A 21,968-nucleotide genomic window follows, 5' to 3' on the forward strand; every position below is an offset into this window, starting at 1 on the left:
GGTTTAGCAAGGCTATGCCATTCCTTAAGTACTGCTGCCCTCTAGGGGAGATACTGTGGAATGGCAATTGTCAGAGACTATCAGATGGAAAGACTTCAAGAAATCCTTTAATTCAGCAATTCTCAACCAAGGTGCTGCAGCACCCTAGGGTGCTGTGAGATTGTTTTAAGGGTGCTGCACAATATGAACACTGTTAGGTGGACAAACACCGAACACACAATTCACAAGATAAACCTAGATATATCAAGTAGGAATCCAGTGTCAAAACCATGGAGTGCTACCTGCTGTGGTCTTAGTTTGTTGCAACAGGGGAATTGCTCTGTTGTATTTCCATAGTAAAAAATGAGTGAAAGCAAAGAGCTAGCATTTGCCAAGGGGTTCCTTGAATCTAAAAAGGTTGAGAAGCTTTACTCTAATGTCTAATACATCTTCTTGTACTGAGGCAGGATCAAGCATGCATAGATTATGCCTGACAGGTGTTCCCTAACCTGTTCCCAGTGATAAAGATTCCATCATAGGAAGCCTAGGCAGCTTTTCCAGTACTTTGCAACCTTAAAGTTAAGAACATTTTCCTTGACATCTAATGTGAATCTTCTTTGCTGCAAATCAAGACAATTTCTTCTTGTTCTATCCCCAGTGGACATGGAAAACTATCATTTTTATCACAAGCTTTTACATATTGGAAGACAGTTGTCTTGCCTCATTCATAGTCTTCTCTTTTCTAAATTAAATAAACCCAGTTCCTTCAACCTTTCCTTATATATCATATTTTCTAAAGCTGCTACCACTTTTGTTACTCCCTTCTGGATTCTTTCCAGTTTGCCTACATCACTCTTAGAGTGTGAAGTGCAACACTGGACACAGTACTCTCTAGTGGAGTACCAGCACCAATCTTGAGCAGAGCAGAATCATTCCTGTCTAGGTCTCACTGCATTCCTGTTGACATGTCCCAGAATCGGTTCTGCCATTTTTGTAACAGTGTCACATGTCAGTTTTTCCATTTGTGAACCACTATACCCACCAGATTCTTTTTGACAATATTACTCCTTAGCCAGCTATTCCTTATCGTGTATGCATGTCTTCAATTTCTTCTATGTATAAGACTTTGCACTTGACTTCATTGTATTCCATCTTGTAGATTCTGGACCAGTTCTCTAATTTAACAAGATCATACTGAATTCTGATCCTACCCTTCAGAGGCTTGCAACCCCTGTCAACTTGGTGTCATCTGCAAATTTTATAAGTACCCTGTTACTGCAAATCATTAATGTTGCATAGAACAGGGGCACCACTTGAAATGACCTTAGTTTGACAGAGAATTAGTGAAATGTACAATCCTTGTGGTGATTTCATCTAAACCACATTTCCTTAGTTTGCTTATGAGTGAGACAGCATCAAAACCCTTATTAAGCTATATTGCTGCTGCTTCCTCCTTATCCACCAGGCCAGTTAGCCTGTCAAAGAAGGAAACTATATTGGTTTGACACATATTTATAACAAATCCATGTTGGCTGTTTTGTATCCCCTTGTCCTCTAGGTGCTTACAAATGATCATGTAATAATTGATTGGGACATCTTTCTGAGCATCTCATTTACTCAGTTAACTGAGGTCTGTCATCCCCCAGATCATCCATCTCTACCCCCTGAGACCTCCCCTGTCCATATTTCTCTAGAATTGCTTTGGCAAATTTTTCAAATGCTCTAGAGTGAATGTCATCAGGCTTTGCCAACCTGAATATCCCTAACTCCTCTAAAAACTCTTTAACACATTCTTTCCTTCTTCTGGCCTTTGCTACTATACACTTATTTAAATTAATTTTAGGAAATATCTAGTTACAATTAATCTGTTTTTTCAAATACTGGAGCAGAAAAGTCATTGACTATCTCCACGTTCTCTGTGTCATCTGCTATTTGTTCTCTTTCCCCATTTGCTGATAGTACTTAGCCTGTCTTTCATTTCCAGTGTACTTGCGGAAACTTTTCATGTTGCTTTTCCTGTCTAATTTGCTAATTATAACTCATTTTATGTCTTAGCCATGGATTTTTATCTCTGGATGATTGTGCATTTCCTCTACTACCATTTTAGATATGTCCATGTTTCAACTCTTTGTATTAATATTTTTGAGTTTTCAGGCCCATAAGGAGCTCCTGATGTAGCCATATTTGCCTCTTATTAGGCTTTCTGGCTTTCCTTCACAACAGGATAGTTTGCCATTGCATTCTTAATATAGTCACTTTCAGTGACTTCCGGCTCTCATGCACTCATGAGAGCATAGGAATTGCCATGCTGGGTTAGATTACAGGATCATGTAACCCAGTATCCTGTTTCTCACAGTGAGAGAGGGAGGATGCTAAGAGGAAGAGAATTTTAGCAGGGTATATCCAGAATGATCCTGCCCCCTTAAAACTTATAGCATTCAGAGACCTTGAAAGTCCCAATTTTGAGGTGCATCCTTCACTATCCTGTTTAAGCCTACTAATGGACTTATCCTGTGTGAATTTGTCCAGTCCCTTTTTGGACTTGGTTAAATTACCAGCTCAAATTATCACTTCTTTACCCTGCCAGTTATCTTCCCAAGAGGCCTTGCCTATCAGTTCCCTCTACTTGTTGAAGTCCGTTGTCCATCTTCTTCTGCTCTTTCTTTATAATAGTGAACTCTCTCATTTCATCATTCTCACATTCAGCTGTTCAAGCACTTCCTCTCTATTGCTCAAAATTAAGTCTAAAATACAGGATCTCTAATATCTTCCACCTTCTGAAACAAAATGTTGTTTCCAACGCATTCCAAGAACTTGATAGATTAAAGGGAATTAAAGTCCACTGTTACCACCAAGTCCTGTCCTTTGCATGTGTCTAGTAGCTGCTCATAAAATGCCTCCTTCGCTTCCTCTTCCTGCTTATAGGGGAGTTTATAGTAGGCCACTGATACAGCAGGCCACTTCTATACTACTGTCCCTCTTTTTCCCTTTTATCTTTACTCAGAGACATTCAGCCAGTCTACCTTTACCTGCTCCTGAACTTCAGACCAAAGATACAGTGCAACACTGTAGGGTTTGTGAAGCAGGCTGGGGTATGGGGAAGCTCCAGGGAATGCTTTCATGAGCATTGTCTCGGTGGGCTCCTCTCCCCTTTCCCCTCCCCTTCCTGCAGTGTTTCCTTCAAAGAACTGCAAAGGCTAGGGCCAGAAAAACTGCATTAGGCCCCAGCAAGTCCAAGGCAGGAGATTCCCTACCCTAAAGCAACCAGGGCTGTTGCTGTAGTCAGGGACCTGGCTGTGTGGCTGGCAGTGACTGGGCAGTGGGTCATGTCCTCCCTGCCCCAAATTCTCCAGCGAGTTAAATGGTGTGACTAAGGTTGAAGCAAGATTTGCACATAGGGCTGGGTCTCCCACTAGGGACAATGAGGTGTCCTGTTTCCTCCCTTAGCAGTAGCTGTCTAGGGTGAGGGTCAGCCAGCTGGGCAATGTGTGCTGTAACGGGTCCTGGGTAGACTCTTTCTGGTGCTAGAACACTGCAAGCATGAATGCAGGCCCATCATGGAGGGAGCTGGTCTTAGCAAGTGCTGTGGAAGCCTGCAGCCCCTGGCCCTCTCAGCACTCCTGCAGCTACCTGAGAATGGCCAGTGCAGACTGGGCCATTGAGACAAGCAGCTTCTGTAAGCACTTTGGCAGTTTTCAGGTTAATAAAAGGCTCATTTGTTTGCACAACACAAGGTTTCTTCCTCCAATTTGGTTCTTAGGAGATAAGCCCCTTCCAGGGCCACTCTTGAGATGCCCTTATCTCTGCTTCCCAGTGACCTTGTCATATCAGCAAGGAGCATTGGGCAAGACTAGAATCAGCCTTTCCCCGTCTTTGCATAGCATGCATGCTTCCTCATAACAGATGGAGCCCCACAGTTCTTGTTTTCCTGTTTGAGGGGCAGTCTGTGTTGTGAGGGGTGCTTTGTCCAGTGCAGAATTGCTTAGGGCAGGTGATTTTGGGAGTCCAGTCCAGTCCAGTCCAAGGTAGTAGGGCAAGGGATGGGGAATCTGTAAGAGGCATGGGAGTGTTGGGGACATGAGGTGTTGTGGACTGTGTGGTGTGAGGGAGCACTGTGCAGTGCTAGGGAGAAGGGAGTGCTCTATGGACTGACACAAAGTGCCTTGCCCTGGACTGGCTCTTGTCCTGATTTCCTTTTCTCTCCCCCCAGACATTAATGAGTGTGAAGAGGTGAGTGGCACTGTGCCTCTGTGTGAGGGTGGCACCTGTGAGAACACAGAGGGCTCCTATCGCTGCAGCTGCTCACCTGGCTACGTGGCACTGGCTGAGCCCCACCGCTGTGTGCCGGAGACAACCCAGAGCCCGGAGGCAGCACAGCTCTAGGGGAAGTGAGCGGGTGAGGGTGGCTCCTCAGGCACTCTGCTCTGGTACCCAGGATGTATTGAAACAGAGAAAGGCCCCTGGAACTGCAACAGCTTTGAGGCCCTTTGCTCATCCCCCTAAAGTGCACAACTTTCTTGTCACCTCTCACCAGGCAGAGCTCCAAGCCTCTGCAGCCACATCTGCCTGGCCTGCTCACCATCACAGCACCAACCTGCAGGCCCCTCTCCCCTTGTCCCTCCCTTGTACTCTGGACCCACAGATGACAAGACCCCATCTCCTACTGTCCCTCTCCCTTGAATAGGGCCCATCAGCCTCACAGACCCCACCTTCCTGAACTGCACCCACCTGAGGCACTCCTCTCACACTCTTTGTCACCATGGATGCAATGACTTAACAAGCACCAAAGGAGCCTGAAGCTGGTGAAGGGCAGCATCTTCCTCTAGTTCCCCAGTTACCATTGTACATTGCTGAGATGGTGGCAGCATCCAGCCCTTCCTCCAGAAAAGGGGTTACTAACTCTCAGCACTGTCCTGTCCCAGGCTTGTGGGAAGCTCTCCCACCCACTTTCAGGGCCCTCCTCTTTGCAAATGTTACTCTTCTCTGCCCTATTTCCTTCACCTTGCACTCAACCTCTCTGAAAGGGACAGCTAGCCCAGAGCCTGGCTCCCAAAGGCCTGAAGTCTGGGGAGGGTCTGCCCCCAGGCTTTTAGATTCTGCCTGCCCCCTGGAAATGGCTTGGAGCCCAGTGAGTTGCAGAGGCCTGGGTCTACTCTCCCCACATCCCTCCCAGGCACATAACTTTTCCTCCTGCACTTTGGCCGGTGGCCTTGTGTTGGGTTGGGGAGGGCAGTTCCAGCTTTTTAGTTTTTGTAAGGTTGTCACTGGCTTTTTCCTAATGAGTCTGCTGGGAATATCTGCCATGTTGTTAAATAAAACATTTATTTTGGACCCTGAGGCTGATACCGGGGTTGGTTGGGACTGTTTCTGCCTGACCTGACTGCACACCTCTGGGCAGTGGGGTCAGGGAGTAGGATTCTGTGTGTACATCATTGCAGCACACCCTTTCACTTCTTAGCAGTGCCTAGAGTTATGTTGTTAGCCATGTTAGGCTGAAGTCAAGTAGAAGGCAGGGTAGATTTACATTGTATAGACCAGGGGTGTCCAACCTTTTTGAATGTGAGGCCGCATCACGAACTTTTTAATCACCCACTGGGCTGGCGAGCCACAGTCAAAGACCTCACAGGAAGTGACATCACATCAGGAAGTGATGTCACGTGACCTTTGACATGCCTCCTTCTTGAACAGTCCCAATCAGCTCCTCTGTGCAGGAGCTGGAGAAATGGGCAAGCAATCAACAGAAGTTATTTCCCTTGCTAAAATCTGTTAGAGGACTGTAGCTTCTCACTGGTTTCAGCTCCAGCTAAAATTTTTCCACCACTATCACAAGAATTGGCAACTCTAAGTATCTGAACCAAAAGAGATGGTGGCATTAAAAGGTAGGAATGTACGTAATGAAAAAGACAGGATAAAATGAAAAAGAAAGGAGAAAGAACTGAAAATGCCTGAGTATGTTGTCCCTGGGCCCACCCAAGGTACTTTTCTGAAATTCAATAGGAATTAGTGTATCATTAAAAAAAAAAAAATAATAATAATCTAGGCTATTTATACATAGGGTGACCATATATCCTGGATTGGCTGAGGCAGCCTATAAAATCTGGGACTGTCTCAGTGTCCCAGCCACTGGAGAAAATTTAAGCAATAGTACCAGATTGGTGGGAATCTGGGAGCTGGGAGGTTGGGGCTGTGTGCGCGCGCGTGTATGCATGCATGTGTGCTTCCAAGCACACGTGTTGCAGCAAAGCCAAAGCAGGTATTGGGGTGTCCTGGGAAGCACACACACATAGCCCCAACCCGGCCCCCAGGTGCCCCCAGCTCCACACAGGAACTTACCTCATGCCTCCATCCACCCCGGCCCAGCCCTGCACAGGAACTTACCCTGTGCCTCCATCTGCCCCGGCCCGGCCCCAAGGCGCCCCCAGCTCCGCACAGGAACTTACCTCGTGCCTCCGTCCACCATGCATGTGGGCAGGGCGCAGACCATGCTGCAGCTCCCCCAGCCATGTGCCAGGGGCAAGGGATGAAGCCTATCCCCAGCTCATCCAATCAGGCATGGCTGGGGCAGCCCCAGTCCGCGCAGCCCTCGGGGCAGCTGCGGCAGGACCCAGCTCACAGATGAGCCAGGCCCCACGGGGGTAAGCAGTTCCCCTCCCCTTGCTGCTGGCTGGGGCCCGCAGGCTGGCCCTGCCCGCCTTGCTGCTGCCCCGCTGCCGCGGCTCTGTGCGCTGCCGCTGCGGGCCAGATAAAATGGCTTGGTGGGGCACCAGGCGGGCCCAGGGCCCATTTCCTGGTATAGACTACCCAAAAGGTGTGTGTATGTACATATGTACACACACACACACACACACACACAGAGGAATGAGGGGCGTGTCCTTTCACAGCATCTGATGAAGTGAGTTTCAGCCCACAAAAGTTTGTACTATGTATATTTATATATATAAAATATACTTTATACCCATTATTAATATATATATATATATGCAACTTTGGTTGGTCTAGATGGTGCAAATTTACCCAGCTGTCTACTGGCACAATGCTTTCCAAGCCTGTCTTTTCAGTTGGAGATGGCCCTTTCAGTATGAGGTAAATAGGCAGGTGCCACCTGGCAGGGACTTCTACAGCTGGCTGTTGTCTCTCTTCCTCCAGCTCCTGAGTAACCTCAGTTCCTGCAGTGAGGTTTCTTTCATGTACCCAAGAAGAGGGCATATTCCCAGAGACAGCCAGAATAGACCTATGCTTATGTCCGCTCTGAACTGGGCCCCACTGCAGCAGCAGCTGCTAACCCAAGGACTGGTTGCACACATGTAGGGATCAGAGAGCTCCAGTCTAAGCACTAGTGTCCATTAAGGCTAAAGCTGCTGTTAGAGCCCTCATGCTGGAAGGCATGCCCTTTCACAACACTTCTTTCCTCTCCTAGTAATGAGGAAAAAGGCAGGATCACACACAGCCTGCATCTTAAGGAATCTCCTGACACTTCCTCCCAGCTACCACCAAGGAAGGAGCCCAGGCCCAGCCAAGCAGAAGGAAGGGCCACAGAAAAAAAGTTACCTGAGCAGTGCATAAGTTCTTGCTGGCTGAAGTGTCAAGACCCAGCATCACAGAGCAGAGGTGCACCCCAGCCAGCCTAGCAATGTGGTAACTCTACAGCACAGGTAGCCCTGCTCTAGTACAGTGATGGGACCTTGCCTGCTCCTACTTCGGCATAGCCCCCCATCACACAAGGCACTATAGGCAGGTGTAGACTTTTATTCAGGTTTTATTAAAAGGAAAAAGTTAAAAAAAAGAGGTTAGGTTTGGAAAAGCCCACAGCAGCTCCATATGAATTAGTAGATAGTGCAAAGGATAGTTAATAAGAGTCATCCCTGCAGAGACACTGAATGTGGTTTGGCTTGATATCCCCCAAGAGGAAGCAGACTTTCATAGCTGCAGACTTGCTGGCCATTGTAGGGTCCAGGATGGACGCAGCAGCCAGGGAAGACAAATGGAAGTGCCAGTCCCTTCTCTGCACCCTTCTATGGCTGCAGATGGCCAAGGCAGCTTCCAGAATCTCTGTCCCAAGAGAACAGGAGAGATGCAGAGGGATGCAACAGCCAGCATTTTACCACATGAGGCACTGAAGGATTAACAGGGAGCAGCTTTGACACTCATCCCATTTCATTGCACAGAGAAATCCCTTTGAGATGAGAGCTCCATTTCAAGTACCCAGAAGCCTCTGCAAAGCACTCAGAGCTCTGCTACATGCAATGCCACAGCTGTCAGACTCTGCTGGGGTAAGAGCCTTTTGCTCATTGCTGCCCCCGAATAGCTGTAACTTAGCCCTGAGGGAACCCAGTACCAGCCACTTGGAGGCTAAAGAACCTGAAAGCAGGTGGCAGAAAGTATTTGCTATGCAAAAAGAATTTGGCCCATCTTGTCTTCTGTGTACCCACCCCCTCCCACCAGCTCCTCAGCTGGTGATCTGCACAGGAATCTTCCAACAAAAGAGCATGTCTTCTTGATCATCAAGCAATACCCACTTCACAATCAGCTTGATCTGGAAGAGATAGAGGAAGTGAGAATGCACAGGGAGAGGCTGGTCTTTTGGCATGTGGACAGTTGCAGTTCCTTAGTGTAACGGGAGGAAACCACTTGCGGGAACTTTATAACAGGAAGGGCTACAGTACTCACACTGCCCCCCAGAGCTGCTTATGTGCAAAGCTGGTGGGGACTGGGCTTCGTACTTGGAAGGGAGACCTCCAAGGCATAAAACTTGGGGGCACTCTACTCTTTAGTACTGAGCTCAGCATGGCAGTACACGGCACTCAACTTGAAGCCTCATTAAACCTTTCTCAAGAGGCATGAGCTGATGCAGCGCTGTGCCTCTCACTGGGAACAACAGGCTATGGAAGAAGGTTACCTAGCACTGCCCAGAGGGACCTGCTGATGCTAGGGCATTTGCACACTCCCTTCCCCATAGCTGGCAGCTACAGCTGTCCCACTCGGCCCTGCCTGACAGGGGGTGGAAGTAGGTCACAAGGACAATCAGGCATGGAGCAGAAGTGACTGTAGACAGATGACCTCAGCAACATACTCTGGACTCCCTCCCACTGCCCACAGGTGACACGTAGAAGGTGCATGTGCATCTGCATGTGGTGGCCCTGAGATTGGCCTCCAGAGGCATCTGTGGGCGGTTGCCACTTGCCACCCCCCTCCTCGCCACCGACACTGCCGTGGCTGCCTGCAGGTGGTCCCCGCTTAGCGTTCCTTCGCCACCAACGTCATCACCACACCCCGCCTGCAGGCAGTCGCTATGCCCCCCAGCCTCAGGAGGCATGAGGCATTCATGCCACTGCCTATGCTCTGTTCCTCCCAGAGGGTGAAAAGGTCTCATTACTAAACAAGCACATGGTGGAGTCAAGCCCTGGCTAGAATGAGTAGCTCTGTGAATCACTCACGCTGGGGTACTCGCTCTTTATAGGCAACTTGTTCAGATAGCTGTAGGAATGGCCCGTCTCAATAGGGCACTGGATTCCAGACTTGCATCCATCAGGCTCAGGGATGGGAAAGGGGATGTCCACGTGCAGCATCTCCCCGTACACCTTGGCTTTGCTGCCCTTGCTCTCAATCTCTGAGGAACACAAAGAGAGTGGGATGTATAAGAGGATGTTTCTCCCCACTCCTGCATCCCTCATGGGGCTGGCTCATGGGGATGCAGTGGAGGAAGAGTGGAAGACTAACAGCTGTCAGCTGCTCCCACCCTCCTGCCCTGGGGCAACTCAGTGTCCACCCTTCCCTGAATCTTTCCAATTACTGCAGGCAACTTCTGCCCCTATCTCCACCCACCTCCCTAGTCCCTGCAAAGACATCCCAACTCCAACAGAAGCTCAAGCCTTAGAGGAGCTGGGACCCTGTGGCCTGCTCTTACTGCTGGAGAAGGTGACGTTGATGCTGTAGGAGCCCCCTTTGTGGAGCTGGCATGGCTGTGTCGGGCAGGGAGTCACGTTTACTTCTTGGATGTTTCCATCTTTGGAGCCTGGAGGAAAGAACAAGGACACATTGTCATTCTGAGGCCTTGTTCCATACGACTAGAGAAGCAAAGAAAGGAAAGCAAACCCTAACGTACAAGTTAGCACACATCCATGGCCATTAGACCTGACTGCTATAGGTATGGGCCAACCAAACAATTACTTTGAAGCTGCTTTCAAAGGGCAGCAACTGTTGCATTCAAATTGTTAAGTATGACAGAAACAAATGTAGCAAAACCACTCCAGCTTTAGCACTGGAGACCATCAGCAACACCTCTGGTGTCCTGCAGGCCAGCAGATGATCCTTCATGTGCAATGGAGCCACTTCATTTAAGGCCTCAGTATTCAGAGTCTTCTGTGAATCCTGTTAGAATAGGCACTGCCTTATGCAACCTTAGCAAAGAACTGCACATTTGCTGGCCACTGCATTAAGAGGCAAGATGGATGGTCTAATGCTCCAGACCCCATTCACTCCCAAGGGGCATCCAGCTGCTAAACAGGACACCTAATGGCAGCAAAGCAAAGGCGACTGTGATTCTGGCAGGAAAAGCCATTTAGACATTTAGGCTCCAAGGCAAAAAACAACCTTTTACAGCCGCTACAAACTGTTGCCATGTTGTGGGGGCAGCAGCGACAAAGAGGGAGGCAGAGATAGGGATCACTTGGGTCTGGAGAACTTCCCTAGGGTGGAAGCCACCTGAAGTGCTTGCCAGGGCAAGGTCTGTTCAGGCTGCAGTAGTCAGTTTGGGGTTTACAGTGTGCTTTAAATGGTCCTTTCCAAACTGCCACAGAGAAGAGCCAAGCCCTGCTCTAGAATCCTAATAAGTGCAAAGGGAATCCCAGTAAGTGCCTCGGAGCAGCTCACAGGCTGTGTAACAGGTGAGACTCTGGAGGACATCACATATCTACTCTGGCCCTTTAACTACATGGAGAAGGGGACTGTGTCATCCATGAGGACAGTATGGACAAGGGGGAGGGAGATTAATTCGTGTTTAGGACTTAAAGTGGCTTTATCAAGAGCCCTCCAAGTCAGCTCCATGGTGCTGCAGCAGGATTCTAGTGTGCTGAGCTGTCCTGTCTCCCCCAGTACACACAACCACCCACCCACACCCTCTCTGCCCAGGGTGCCAAATTTGTTAGTTATGCCTGTTCAGCACAGATATTCAGCGAGGGGAAAGCAGAGTCTGAAGTGCCCAAAAGGAAGACTGTTTGGATGAAGTGGAGGCAAGAAAAGCACTAGTAGACCAGGGCATGGAGTAGCACATGGGCAGCGGGAAGAGAAAAAGGCACAGCTAAGATCACTAGGATCTGGCAGTGCCTCTCTTCTCCCACAGAGGTCAGGGTCTTTGCTTGGTCACAGACCTAAGAGGCTTCCTCTTATTTTACTGGTGGTCAGGGCACTCAGCCAGGACATGGGAGCCTCAGGTTCAAGTTCCTGCTCTGCCACTGCAGAGATATGCTCTCACTACCAATTTATTGGTCAGACTGGGAACTAGTAGGGAGGGGAACTTTTGGTCACAATGAAAGACCAGCATTGAAAAAAATCTCAGTTTTACCCCAATGCTACTTAACCATTTCTACTGAGGGCTCCCAACACCTAGTCTTACCCTTCCACTACATTCTCTTTCCCTTCCACTTAGCAGAGTGAGTAGGGTACAGAGTTGTTAGGTCTGGAAAGATTTACTGGGATATTTACCTATGCAGTTACCTCCCAGGTGGAGAAGGCTGGAAAAGGAAGTATTTACTGGGTAAACAAAAGCTGAAAAGTAGTACAGAGCACAGCATGCTATTACTATTGTGTTGGAAAGGCTGGGAGTATGTGAAGTATGAAGAAGGGAGGGTGGATATTGCTCTGGAGTTTCTAGGATTCGTTCCAAGAGTAAGACAGAGAACTAGTTGTTTCTCCTTTCACCAGTGCAGAATTGTATGCTATGTAATTCATAACATTAACTACAGGTTTGTTACATCTTATACATGTAAAGCAAGAGCATGTCCTACTGGGACAGGTTTGTCAATATTCAGCCTAAATATACCCTTGGTGAATTTTATTCCATTATTTCTACAGCACAGTCCTAATTGCTCAGTTGCATGCCTATCAAACCCATCTTGCAGGTGCTGGATAGAGTCACAGCACAGCACTTTGTACCTCAGATGTACAATAGCTCAAGGGACCAAGCTTACTGAGTGCAGCCCATTCACCAGCAGCTGTGTGCGTACCTGTGGGGTTTTTATGCTCCCACCCTTAGGGCAGAGACAGCTGCAAGACTGCATCCACAAGGAATCCCAAACGCACCAGGACCTGGAGTCAGTTGCTGTTTCTGGCTCCAACCTAAGGGTATGTCCAAGGCACGGTCAAAATGCAGGAGTTACCAGACAGCTCACTTGAGCCCCACTGCAGATGGCCACAAAACTCAGCATGTATTTATCCAGGGTCTCACGTGGATTCGCAGCCCGTACCAGCTACACTGTGAGCAAGGCTGGAGGTGCCCACTTCAAAGATAGCATAGGTATGGCTACTCTAGCTGTTATGCCTTTGACTGCAGCACAGACACCTTAGGGCAGGGGTGGACAAAATGTGGCCCGGGGGTCAGATGCGGCCCGCCAGGCCATTCTATCTGGCCCACGGGGCCCCTAAAAAAAATTAGAAAATTAATATTTATCTGACCCTGGCTGCTTATCATGCCAAAACTCAGTAAGCGGCCCTGTGCCCGAAATAATTGCCCACCCCTGCCCTAGGGATTAAGGCCAAGCTTCAAAGAAGGACAACTGATGAAAGATTAACATTAAAATCAGCTAACTGGGGTTTCATTTCAGAAGCTTTGTTACTAAACATGTATTTGTTCAAGAGACAAACATGGATTCTGAAGAGGCCTTGAAAATATCTAATTAACCCCAGCAAGCCCCAAGAAGAGATTGTAAAATCCAATTGCTTTCCAACTCCTTATCTTGCCTACAGAGCAGAGGTACAGACCAGCAACAAATCAGACTGGAAGAAGGGCAAGTCCCCATTGCCTCATCCAGGTTTCTTTTGTCTTTATTTCATAAGCAGCGAGTCAGATGTGACCTCCCTTCAGAAGGCAGGGACTGATCCCAGATCCATACAAAACCCAAGAGATAATATTGAAACTTGCTGGCTGATAAGCCTATCTGTCCTTGTCCACTAAGATCCTCTTCTCTCCTCCCAGTCTCCCCCAGACCTCAGAGTAGCTAGTCACAGGTTTTCAGATTTCCATCTCGGATCCTGTGGGGTCTGATTCTGAGAGCAAGTTCAATGCCTAAAGAGACCTTTTGAAAATCCCAACAGATGCTGAAAGCACCTTTCAAAACCTCCCGGCTGCCTGCAAGGGGATACTTCTGCCCTGCCTGGCATCCTTGCAAGTGACCTCTGCTAAGGTCACGCAAGTTGCCTCTCAGGTCATGCAAGCAGCCGGCCAAGCCGGGGCCTGCCTCGCTCGGAAGGCTGCTCCTCTGCCATACAGCCGCGCCCCGGGCAGCGGAAGCCTGGCGGCCCGCGGCATCACGCCCAACTAGAAGCTGCACAAACAGACCGGGCCTTGCCTGGAAAAGGCTGCAGGTCTCGGGGAGGGCCCGGCCTTCACCAGCCCCGCGGGGTTTCCCCTCCCCGTACCCCCCTGCTCCAGCGCCCGGGGCCCGAGTCCCCGTACCCCCTGCTCCAGTGCCCGGGGCCTCCCGCAGCTGCCCCAGCGCCGGCCTCCGAGGCAGGAGCCAGGGGCCCGGTGCCGGCCCGGCCGCTTCGGTGGCTAGATCTACCCCCGGGCCCGCGGCCGGACACTCACCGCAGTCCAGGAAGCGCAGCGGCTCGGCCCGGGCGCCGGCAGTGAGCACCACGAGCAGGGCGAGGGCTTGGGCGAAGGCCAGCATGGCTGGGCTCGGCTCGGCTGGGGCTCTGGGACGGCGGCGAGGCCCGGCCCGAGGGCAGGGGCAGCCTGCTCCTCGCCCCGCCGGGACAGGAGGCGCGGGCCCAGCTCCAGCCCGTCCTTCAAACCACCTGCCTGGCAGGGCCGGAGGGCAGCCTTTCTAAGCAGGCAGCGCCCAGGGAGCACTCGGCTTGGTGGCTCACTGCAGTCCACCTGGTCGCAGAATCCTAGACAGGCGGGTCAGAAGGACCTCAGTCTACCCAGGCCACTGCTCCAAGCAGGATCATCCCCAACTACAGCATCCCAGCCAGGGCTTTGTCTAGCTGGGTCTTAAAAATCCCTAAGGATGGAGATTTCCCCCCTTGCTGGGTAACTTGTGCCTATGCTTTACTGTCCTCCCAGCAAGAAAGTTTCTCCTAATTTCTAACCTAAACTCCCCTTGCCACAATTTGAGACCATTACATGTTGTTCTGTCATCTGTCACCACTGGGAACAGTCTGGCTCCATCCTCTTTGTAACCCCCCTTAAGGTAGTTGAAGGTTGCTGTTAAATCCCTCCTCAGTCTTTTCTTTTCCAGGCTAAATAAGCCCAGTTCCCTCAACCTCTCCGCAGAAGTCCTGTTCCCCAGGTCTCTAACCATTTCTGTTGCCCTTGACAATCCCTTTTAATCTCTTAATTCTGCAGGTGTTAAAGCCACTCTCTTCTTTTTAACAGCCTTGATGTTCCACCAGTCAAATTGCCTTTGTTCTGCAAGGCTGTGCGCGGTCTGTTCCCTGCTCCTGGTAATGGAGCTCTGATTTCACAGCCCAGAATATTGTTTTGAACTCATTCAAGTGAAGTTATATTTGCTTCTGCTTCAGTCTTAAATTGTATAATCCAGCCCTAGGCTCCTGGTGCATTAAATCTATGTTGTTTTGTGTGTGATGCTGTACCTCACCACCTGCACCCCCTTTGCAAAATCCTAGATCCACCCATGAGTACACTTGCACCTGCAGCTTGGGGGATGGAGATGGGTGTATGTTACTCATACTCACTGCCACAAGCCTAGAGCAGAGAGGAAATTAATACCATGCTTTTATCTGGGTCACATCACAGATGAGGCTGCACATAGCTTGGCAGCTATACCTCCCCATCAGCTGCCTGGTTCCCTTCCCCACCCAGGATTACACCACCCCTAGTTAAGTCACGCCTGGAGCGCTGCATCATATCTTGCCACCTCCTCACTAGGAATGAGTTATGCAAGAGGGAATTCAGAGCAGTAGTGTTGGTTTACCTTTAAAGGCTCGTTCTGTGGTTCAGTTTTTGGCCCCTAGTCTTTACATTATCATGGCATGATGAACTCCAAAAAAGTCACCCTGACCAGAACAGGCCTCAGGCAACTACAAGGTTTTCACTATCCTAACACTACCCCCAATTCAGAGAATTGCAACAAAAATTGATCAGGAGTGGTGGGAGGGAATATTTAGGATCCAAGTACATGTTGGTTGGCTGCTGTCTGACAGCACTGACTTCTGCACCTGCCCTTCCAAAATTCATGAGCATCCAGATCAGAGCATAGACTTGTTGCATAAATGGGGGGGCATAAATCCAACAAGCTCTAGAGACAGTATCCATCACAATGCCATGCTGCAGCAGGACTCTGTCCCTTTTGACACAGTCCGTTTAGTCTGTTCACCTACTTTGTGTCCTGTCTCATTAGATTGGACACTGTAGAGTGAAAGCCTGCCTGGATGCTGTGGTGTGCAGAACAAGCTTACGTAAACTTAACTGGACACTAGAATGCAGCATTTTAAGATACATTTAAAGGGCCTTAACTATGGAGGCAGTGGAGTTTGGTTTACCCAGGCATGCTTATTTGTAGATGGCTCAAGTGAAAAGGTTATAGGATCATGGTGTTGGTAGGATGTAAACAGGGGAAATGGAAAAGGAACTGTGAAAGATGATCCTATGAGCACAGTAGTGGAGATTCCTAAAACAAAGGGATGAAATTAAGAAAAGGGGAAAGAAAATACAGACCGAACAGGAGTTTGCTTCCCAACAAATTAGACTGGGCTGAAGCATTCTCCCTGGAGATGCCATGTCCTAAAGGATATGACCTAGACTGAAGTGTTGTAGAGAGCAGGTCAGAGGGAAAAGCGAACACATGAGCCTCTTCCAGGATAGAATCCCATCTACAGTTGAGCAAGGAAGAGGAAGGTGTGGTTTGGAGTTCCAGGGAAATTAGGGTAAATGGAGATGCTAGCAAGCCTACACCCCAAAAGAGGAAGTCAACAATTTAAGGAAGAAGCTGCACAGCAAGCCCTCAAGAAATAGACCAGAGCTGAGAACCAGAGCTCTTTTTCATAGTCTTATTTTATTAGGCCATCTCCCCAGAGCCTGTATTAAAAGTCCCCTCATGCTCCTGAATTATACACTGTAGTATGCAGTATCTGACAGCATGGGAAGAATCAGCAGCAGCTAAAGGAGATGTGCATACAGATGAAGAGTAGCCAGGGCAGAAGAAATGATCTTCTTTCAAGCACTTCCAGCATGGGCGACTGGTGCTGCCTTAGTTGGGGGGGCACATGCCCTCCAGTGACCAGGACAGGGGGTCCCCCATGGCCAATTGTGCCGACCAGGGAGGTCCCCCTCCAGCAAAACTTACCAAGTGGTGAGCGGCCACGCTGCTCTCGAAAGTGGCCGTGGCGCTCCTGGAAGTGGCCACAGCCTACGTCCAGCGCTCGCATTCCCCAGCCAGCACTCCCAAGGGGGCACTGATGCTCCTGCCTACCCCTCCTACCCGTCGCCAGAGCGGGAAGCACAGCCTGACAGGGGGTGCACCAGCACTCTTAGGGGGTCCACGTGCACGCCTGTGCACCTCCTACATGTTACCACCAACTTCCAGTAAGGATGAGGGTAGCAGGGACTGGCACTATCAGCAGACCGACCTGTAACCTCATTCCTTTGTACAGATTTTAGAATATACAGTACTGTATACATAGTGCCAAGGATTATTTCTACATTGTGACCAACAGTAACCACAATATACATATCTGCCCTGCTTTCCAGTCCCCTCTGAACATCTAGCAGTAGGTCTCTGCTTTACTTCATTGATCCTAGCAACATGAGGTATGTCAAAAATGCTAACAAAGGGGAAATTCACACTTGCTTCCTAAAACACTTACAAACACCTATAAAACACCTATAAAATGTTTGGTTTGGAGATACCTGTATGGGTGATGTGATATTTAGATCACAGAAAAATAAAGCTAGAAGGGACTTCAGGAGCTTTTACATAGGAGCTCAATCCTGCTCATGGCAGGATTGTTCCCATCTAAACCATCCAAATAAATGCTGGTCTAACCTGCACTTAAAAGAATTCCACAACCTCTCCAGACAATATATTCCAATGCCACCCTTGTTGTTATGCAGATTATCTGCATAAAGCAGGGGTTTTATCTCTGAGTTATTTGGCAGCATTGCTGAAGCTGAGCAAGCAGCTCACTGGAGCAGAGGTCAGAAGAGGGAAGGACTGTGGTGGCGTCATTCCTATTTCATGCCATATTCCTACCTAGATCAACACTCACATGCCTGTATCTCTAATCTGTTTTTGACACAATCTAACTAGTGCCAAGGGCTTGCTACAGCACAGAACTGGTATGGAGAAGTTCTACAAATCTCCTTTGGGGTGTAAGATTGGATAAGACTCCAAGGAGATTAGTGGAACTATGGAAGCCTTTCTGCAACCGGCACCTCTTACAAGGGATGCCAGCCTATCAGAGAACATGGATTTTTTCATTGACTGAGGGATTTTCTTTGAAGGCCCATAAAATAATTTAACCTGCAGAGAGTCCCATATCAAACAGATTTGAGTGCTTGCTGCAGCCCTGCTCCAAGTAAAGGATAAGGACGGCTTGCCCCATTGAGGCCACTTTTTAAAAATTACACCCAAATACCTCTTCTGGCCCAAGTGACATTGCTGAGTGTCATTTCAAGTCCTTGCCACCAAGGTCTTAGAAAGTTTTCTTCTCTCCATCTCTATTCCTTGCTCTGTAGATGCACAGCCTGCCTCTAATGCAGAGGTGATCTCAGTTCAAATAGCTATTAAGATACTTATGCTGATGATAACATCCAAACCATTCTGCAGCATCCACACAGAAAGATTAAGATGTTATCCTCATCAGCATGCTCCAGGATCCCTCCCTTAGCAACTGTCCACCATTCACATATGGAGGCTCCTGCACAAAGGCAATTAATTAATCACAAGACACACACTCCCTCCATTTTCATAGGCTTTGAGTCAAAAGCTTTGTTTCAGCAGATACTCTATATCAGATCTAAAAAAACCCAGGATACAATCTAGAAAAAACATCCAGCTAAATCTCTGCATCAGGTATAGACTATAAAAAATAGTATGGAAGCCAAGGCTCTCAGGCAAGAAAAGGTGCTCTCTGAGGGTTTTCAACTTGTGCTATGTATCAAAACCAACTCAGCCTTACACAAACATTTCTCAAGCCCCAGACTCCAGGCAAGTGAAGTTGGGGTCACATACTTACCATTAGTGGTTCTCAAAAATAAAGATATAGCTTCTAAAAGCTACTATAATACATGGGCCCTGTAGGTCACTACACTCAGGAGTATTTCACAAAAGACATTTTCATAGAGCCTCCACATCCTCAGAATAGACACAGGTGTCCTGTACTGTAGAAAGGCAGATGGTGTACTCCTTGGTTATGGTAGTATTAGTGTGATGTAGTCATGATGTCCAAGACTTGCGTGAGAGACTAGGAGTTTTTCAGGGTGATATTTTTTTCGATCAACTGCATGGTTGGAATAGTTAGAAAAGCTTTTAAACGCAAGATATTTTTCATCAGGTGTAAGGAGGCTATGTCTACACACTTAGACCTTGTTACAAATGCATCTCGGAAATTAAGACCGCTATATAAAAAACAGAAATGTACTTAGCCCATTTCAGGTAGGATAGGAAGACTGCTAGGGGAAATCTACCCTGCCTTCTAAGTTATTTGAGGAAATACAATGCAGCAAGAAGACTGATGCTAGAGCTGCTCAGTAACATTGTCCAACCCAGTCTACTACACGGGAGTAGTTTCTAGGGCTCTGTTTTAACAGTCAGTTTCATCCAATGAAACTAAAGCCCTTTAAAAAAAGCAATCTTTTACCCATAGTTTCACTGACAAACATATTATAGCAATTATAGTTGAGTCACTTTCCCCTCCACAGTAACACCCAGAACAGTGGTTCTCAACCTTTTTGGATGTGAAGCACCTTCTGTAACTATTGTGAATTGAATGACACCCAAATTAAATAACTAATAAATAAATTACAGTGCAGAGGGGCAAGGCAGAGGAGGGAATAAGCCAGGCAGGGACAAGTCTGAGCGTAAGCTTATTTCATCACACCTTGCGTCACCTTGGTTGAGAATCACTGATCCATAGAATAGTAATTTCTGATATTATCTCAACCAGAGAAGAAAGTACCCACCCTCTACAACACAACACAAAATCCAAATGAAACCACAAACCATTCATATATACTGCTATATCTTCACTTACTAAGCCTTATTGACATAAGCTTCCAGAACAATGGAATAAACCCCATCCTAAACTGAAATAGGTACACAGTGCTTTAACACATACATGCACACCTGAAAAAAGCAGATTAAAATCACCAGCCCAACCTAAGCAGGCCACCCTAACAAATCTCAGCATAGAGTTGCATAGAACTAAAATGCTCACTAAATACAGGATCAACAACCACACACTATGGTAGTGGGGCCAACTTTTCTGGCAGGCATGTCACAAATTATCCCCACACGCTTTCTGCATGCCACTCTAGTTCCTTTCTCCTGCCCATTCTGCTGCTTTGCTTTCTGCTCCCTGTCTGACCTACTGCTTTGCTTTCTGCTCCCTGCCCTATCTACCACTGTGCTGCCTATCCCCTCCCTGATCTGCCACATGCCATACACAGATGATATCCATGCTATTTGTGGCACTCAGACCGTAGGCTGACCTCCTGTGCTGTGAAAGGGGAGTAAAGCAAGTCATAGTTTAAACACTAAGCAACTGAGGAGGTAGAAAACTTTTTCATAAGCCCTTTCTGCTTCACTGTCTGAAATTCAAGGGAACTCAAAAATATGAGATGCCATGAAAGACTTGTTTTAAAACAACAATAACAAAAAAGGTACCAAATTGGAGGGGAAATCCTGTAAATAACTCTACGTGAGCCATTATTACATTGCAGAGATAGGACAGAAATAGCCACTCATGACAAATTGGAGAGTTCCAACAGACGCGTTCTTTTCTACTTACCTGTATGTAGACATCTGATGGATTTGTCTCTTATTCACTATGCCAAACACCTGTAAAGCTGGTCATGCCAAGAAAGCATTAATGAAGTGGAATTAGTTGTAACTGAGCCCAGCTGCCTCCCTGCTTTGGCACTGTCTTTCTTGGCCTGCATTCACTTCTTCCTTATTGTCATGTTGTTTGGAGATCTATACACAGATATATTTCACAATCTGGGCAACATACAGAAGCAATTGGAAGACACCCTGCCACATTTCTACCACTGTCAGTAGTAGCACCTGGTAGTAGCACCTGCAATCACTAAAACTGAAAACAATTAGGAAAAAAATATTCTATTTTTGCAGTTTCACTGTTTCAGTCAGCTACCCATCAGGTGCTAAAAGGTATCACCTCCTCAAGAGTTCTGATTACTTTTGCCTTTAGACCAACATGGCTACAACCTGTATCCCTGAAACATGGAAAATATTGAAATTAGCCATTTTGAAATGAAAACTTCATAATTTTACAAGACGGAAGCAAAATTCAACACCTTGAGACCTGAAAGCTGACACTCTTGCTCCAGTCTTTTGTTTCAAGCCAAATTTGCATGCTCACAGAGCAGCCACAACACAAGAGAAATTCCTTGCCCAGGAGGGCCTTCCATCGCCCACTCTCCTGTGAAATATGGTAGCAGGAAAGAAGCCATCACCCATCTTTCTGTGAAATATCAGAACAAGAAAGAAGCATAATTTAACATCCTGCTTGCCATCAGACAACTCTGAGGTAAATAGGCTGCTCCAACTTTCACCTGAGCCTATTGTGCATAAAATGAACTTTTCCAGTCAGATCTTACATCATATTTCAGCTCTCCTGTGAAATATCACTTTTCATTTCCACCTGGGAGAAGTTTTACAATATTTGCACTCTCCTATGCCTGAGGAAGGGCACGTGTGCCCAAACACCTGCAAATAAATAATTTTTTTTGCAACTATCCAGTTGGTCTAATAAAAGATATCACCTCCACAAGAGTTCTGATTCCTTTTGCCTTCAGACCAACACAGCTATAATCTGTAGCCCTGCAAAGCTGAAATTTGTGAGGGCAGCTGGGTAAGGCCTGATGCCAAGCAAACTCTGTCATGCAACAGGAGAATCCAGTACACAGAGGCTTATCCACCGTATACTGCAAGTCAGCCAATACGCCTGTGTCAAAGGGTGGACTCCATTTTGTTTTGTGAATGCCATTTTGTTCCTTCCTTGCACCCTTCACTTTGCATTGTCACCTCTACAGTGTAATGAGACATCCAATTTGGGCCTCCTTGGCCTCTGATAAGACAGACTAACCTAGACTCTGCCCTCCTCAAGGACTGCTTCCATGTTTGCACAGAGCCTGTCACAATGGAACTTTGGTTCTAATCAGACTCTACACCGGGGCTGGCAATTATTTCGGGTGGAGGGCCGCTTACTGAGTTTTGTCAAGCCATCAAGGGCCACATGATAAGTAGCCAGGGGCATTTAAATATACATCTCGGGGCGGGCTCCAGTCCCAGGCTCCCGCCGCTGGTCAGGATCAGTATCACCCCCGCCAACGAGCCCGAGTCCCAGGCCAGGCTCCTCGTGGCCGCCCATGCGCCAGGACCAGGGGACGAGCCCTCCCCACCGCCAGGGGCCAGCAGCAGGGGCTGCGGGCAGAGGCCTTTGAACTCTTCTCGGAGCCAAGTGCAGGGGCGGGTCCTGCGGGGCTCCAGGCGGCCGCCAAAACTCAGCTGCTCCCTCCCGGCGCCCGTAGCCACGCGCGGCACTTCCGCCCACAGCTGTCATGGCAG

The 21,968-nt window shown here is 48.1% G+C and overlaps 2 protein-coding genes across 10 annotated transcripts in view; one reads left to right on the forward strand and one right to left on the reverse strand.

The window, feature by feature from the left end:
- Positions 1 to 6,572, forward strand: part of LTBP2 (latent transforming growth factor beta binding protein 2) — a 141,470-nt gene extending 134,898 nt beyond the window's left edge. For 3 of the 8 annotated variants that reach the window (XM_025201050.1, XM_006015342.3, XM_006015345.3), the window contains one exon: positions 4,190 to 6,571. In XM_025201050.1, coding sequence (XP_025056835.1) covers positions 4,190 to 4,362 — 173 coding nt within the window. In that variant the 3' untranslated portion in view covers positions 4,363 to 6,571. Of the gene's footprint in view, positions 1 to 4,189 lie in introns of all 8 variants that reach the window. The other 5 variants (XM_025201046.1, XM_025201060.1, XM_025201092.1 and 2 more) reach the window with 3 other exon arrangements.
- A 1,145-nt stretch (positions 6,573 to 7,717) lies between these two features.
- On the reverse strand, positions 7,718 to 21,904 carry NPC2 (NPC intracellular cholesterol transporter 2). Of its 2 annotated transcripts, none has more exons than XM_006015347.3 (4): positions 21,609 to 21,904; positions 9,884 to 9,991; positions 9,414 to 9,586; positions 7,718 to 8,512 (listed from the first exon to the last, which is right to left on the reverse strand). In XM_006015347.3, the coding sequence occupies exons 1-4, from the start codon at positions 21,655 to 21,657 to the stop codon at positions 8,426 to 8,428; spliced, it is 417 nt and encodes a 138-aa protein (XP_006015409.1). In that variant the 5' UTR covers positions 21,658 to 21,904; the 3' UTR covers positions 7,718 to 8,425. The 2 variants fall into 2 exon arrangements, with proteins under 2 accessions (XP_006015409.1, XP_006015408.1); XM_006015346.3 differs by lacking the exon at positions 21,609 to 21,904 and adding an exon at positions 13,781 to 13,923.
- Positions 21,905 to 21,968: the final 64 nt, after the last annotated feature.

The sequence above is a fragment of the Alligator sinensis genome, unplaced genomic scaffold (genome assembly GCF_000455745.1).
Source record: "Alligator sinensis unplaced genomic scaffold, ASM45574v1 scaffold280_1, whole genome shotgun sequence".
NCBI lineage: Eukaryota > Metazoa > Chordata > Crocodylia > Alligatoridae > Alligator > Alligator sinensis.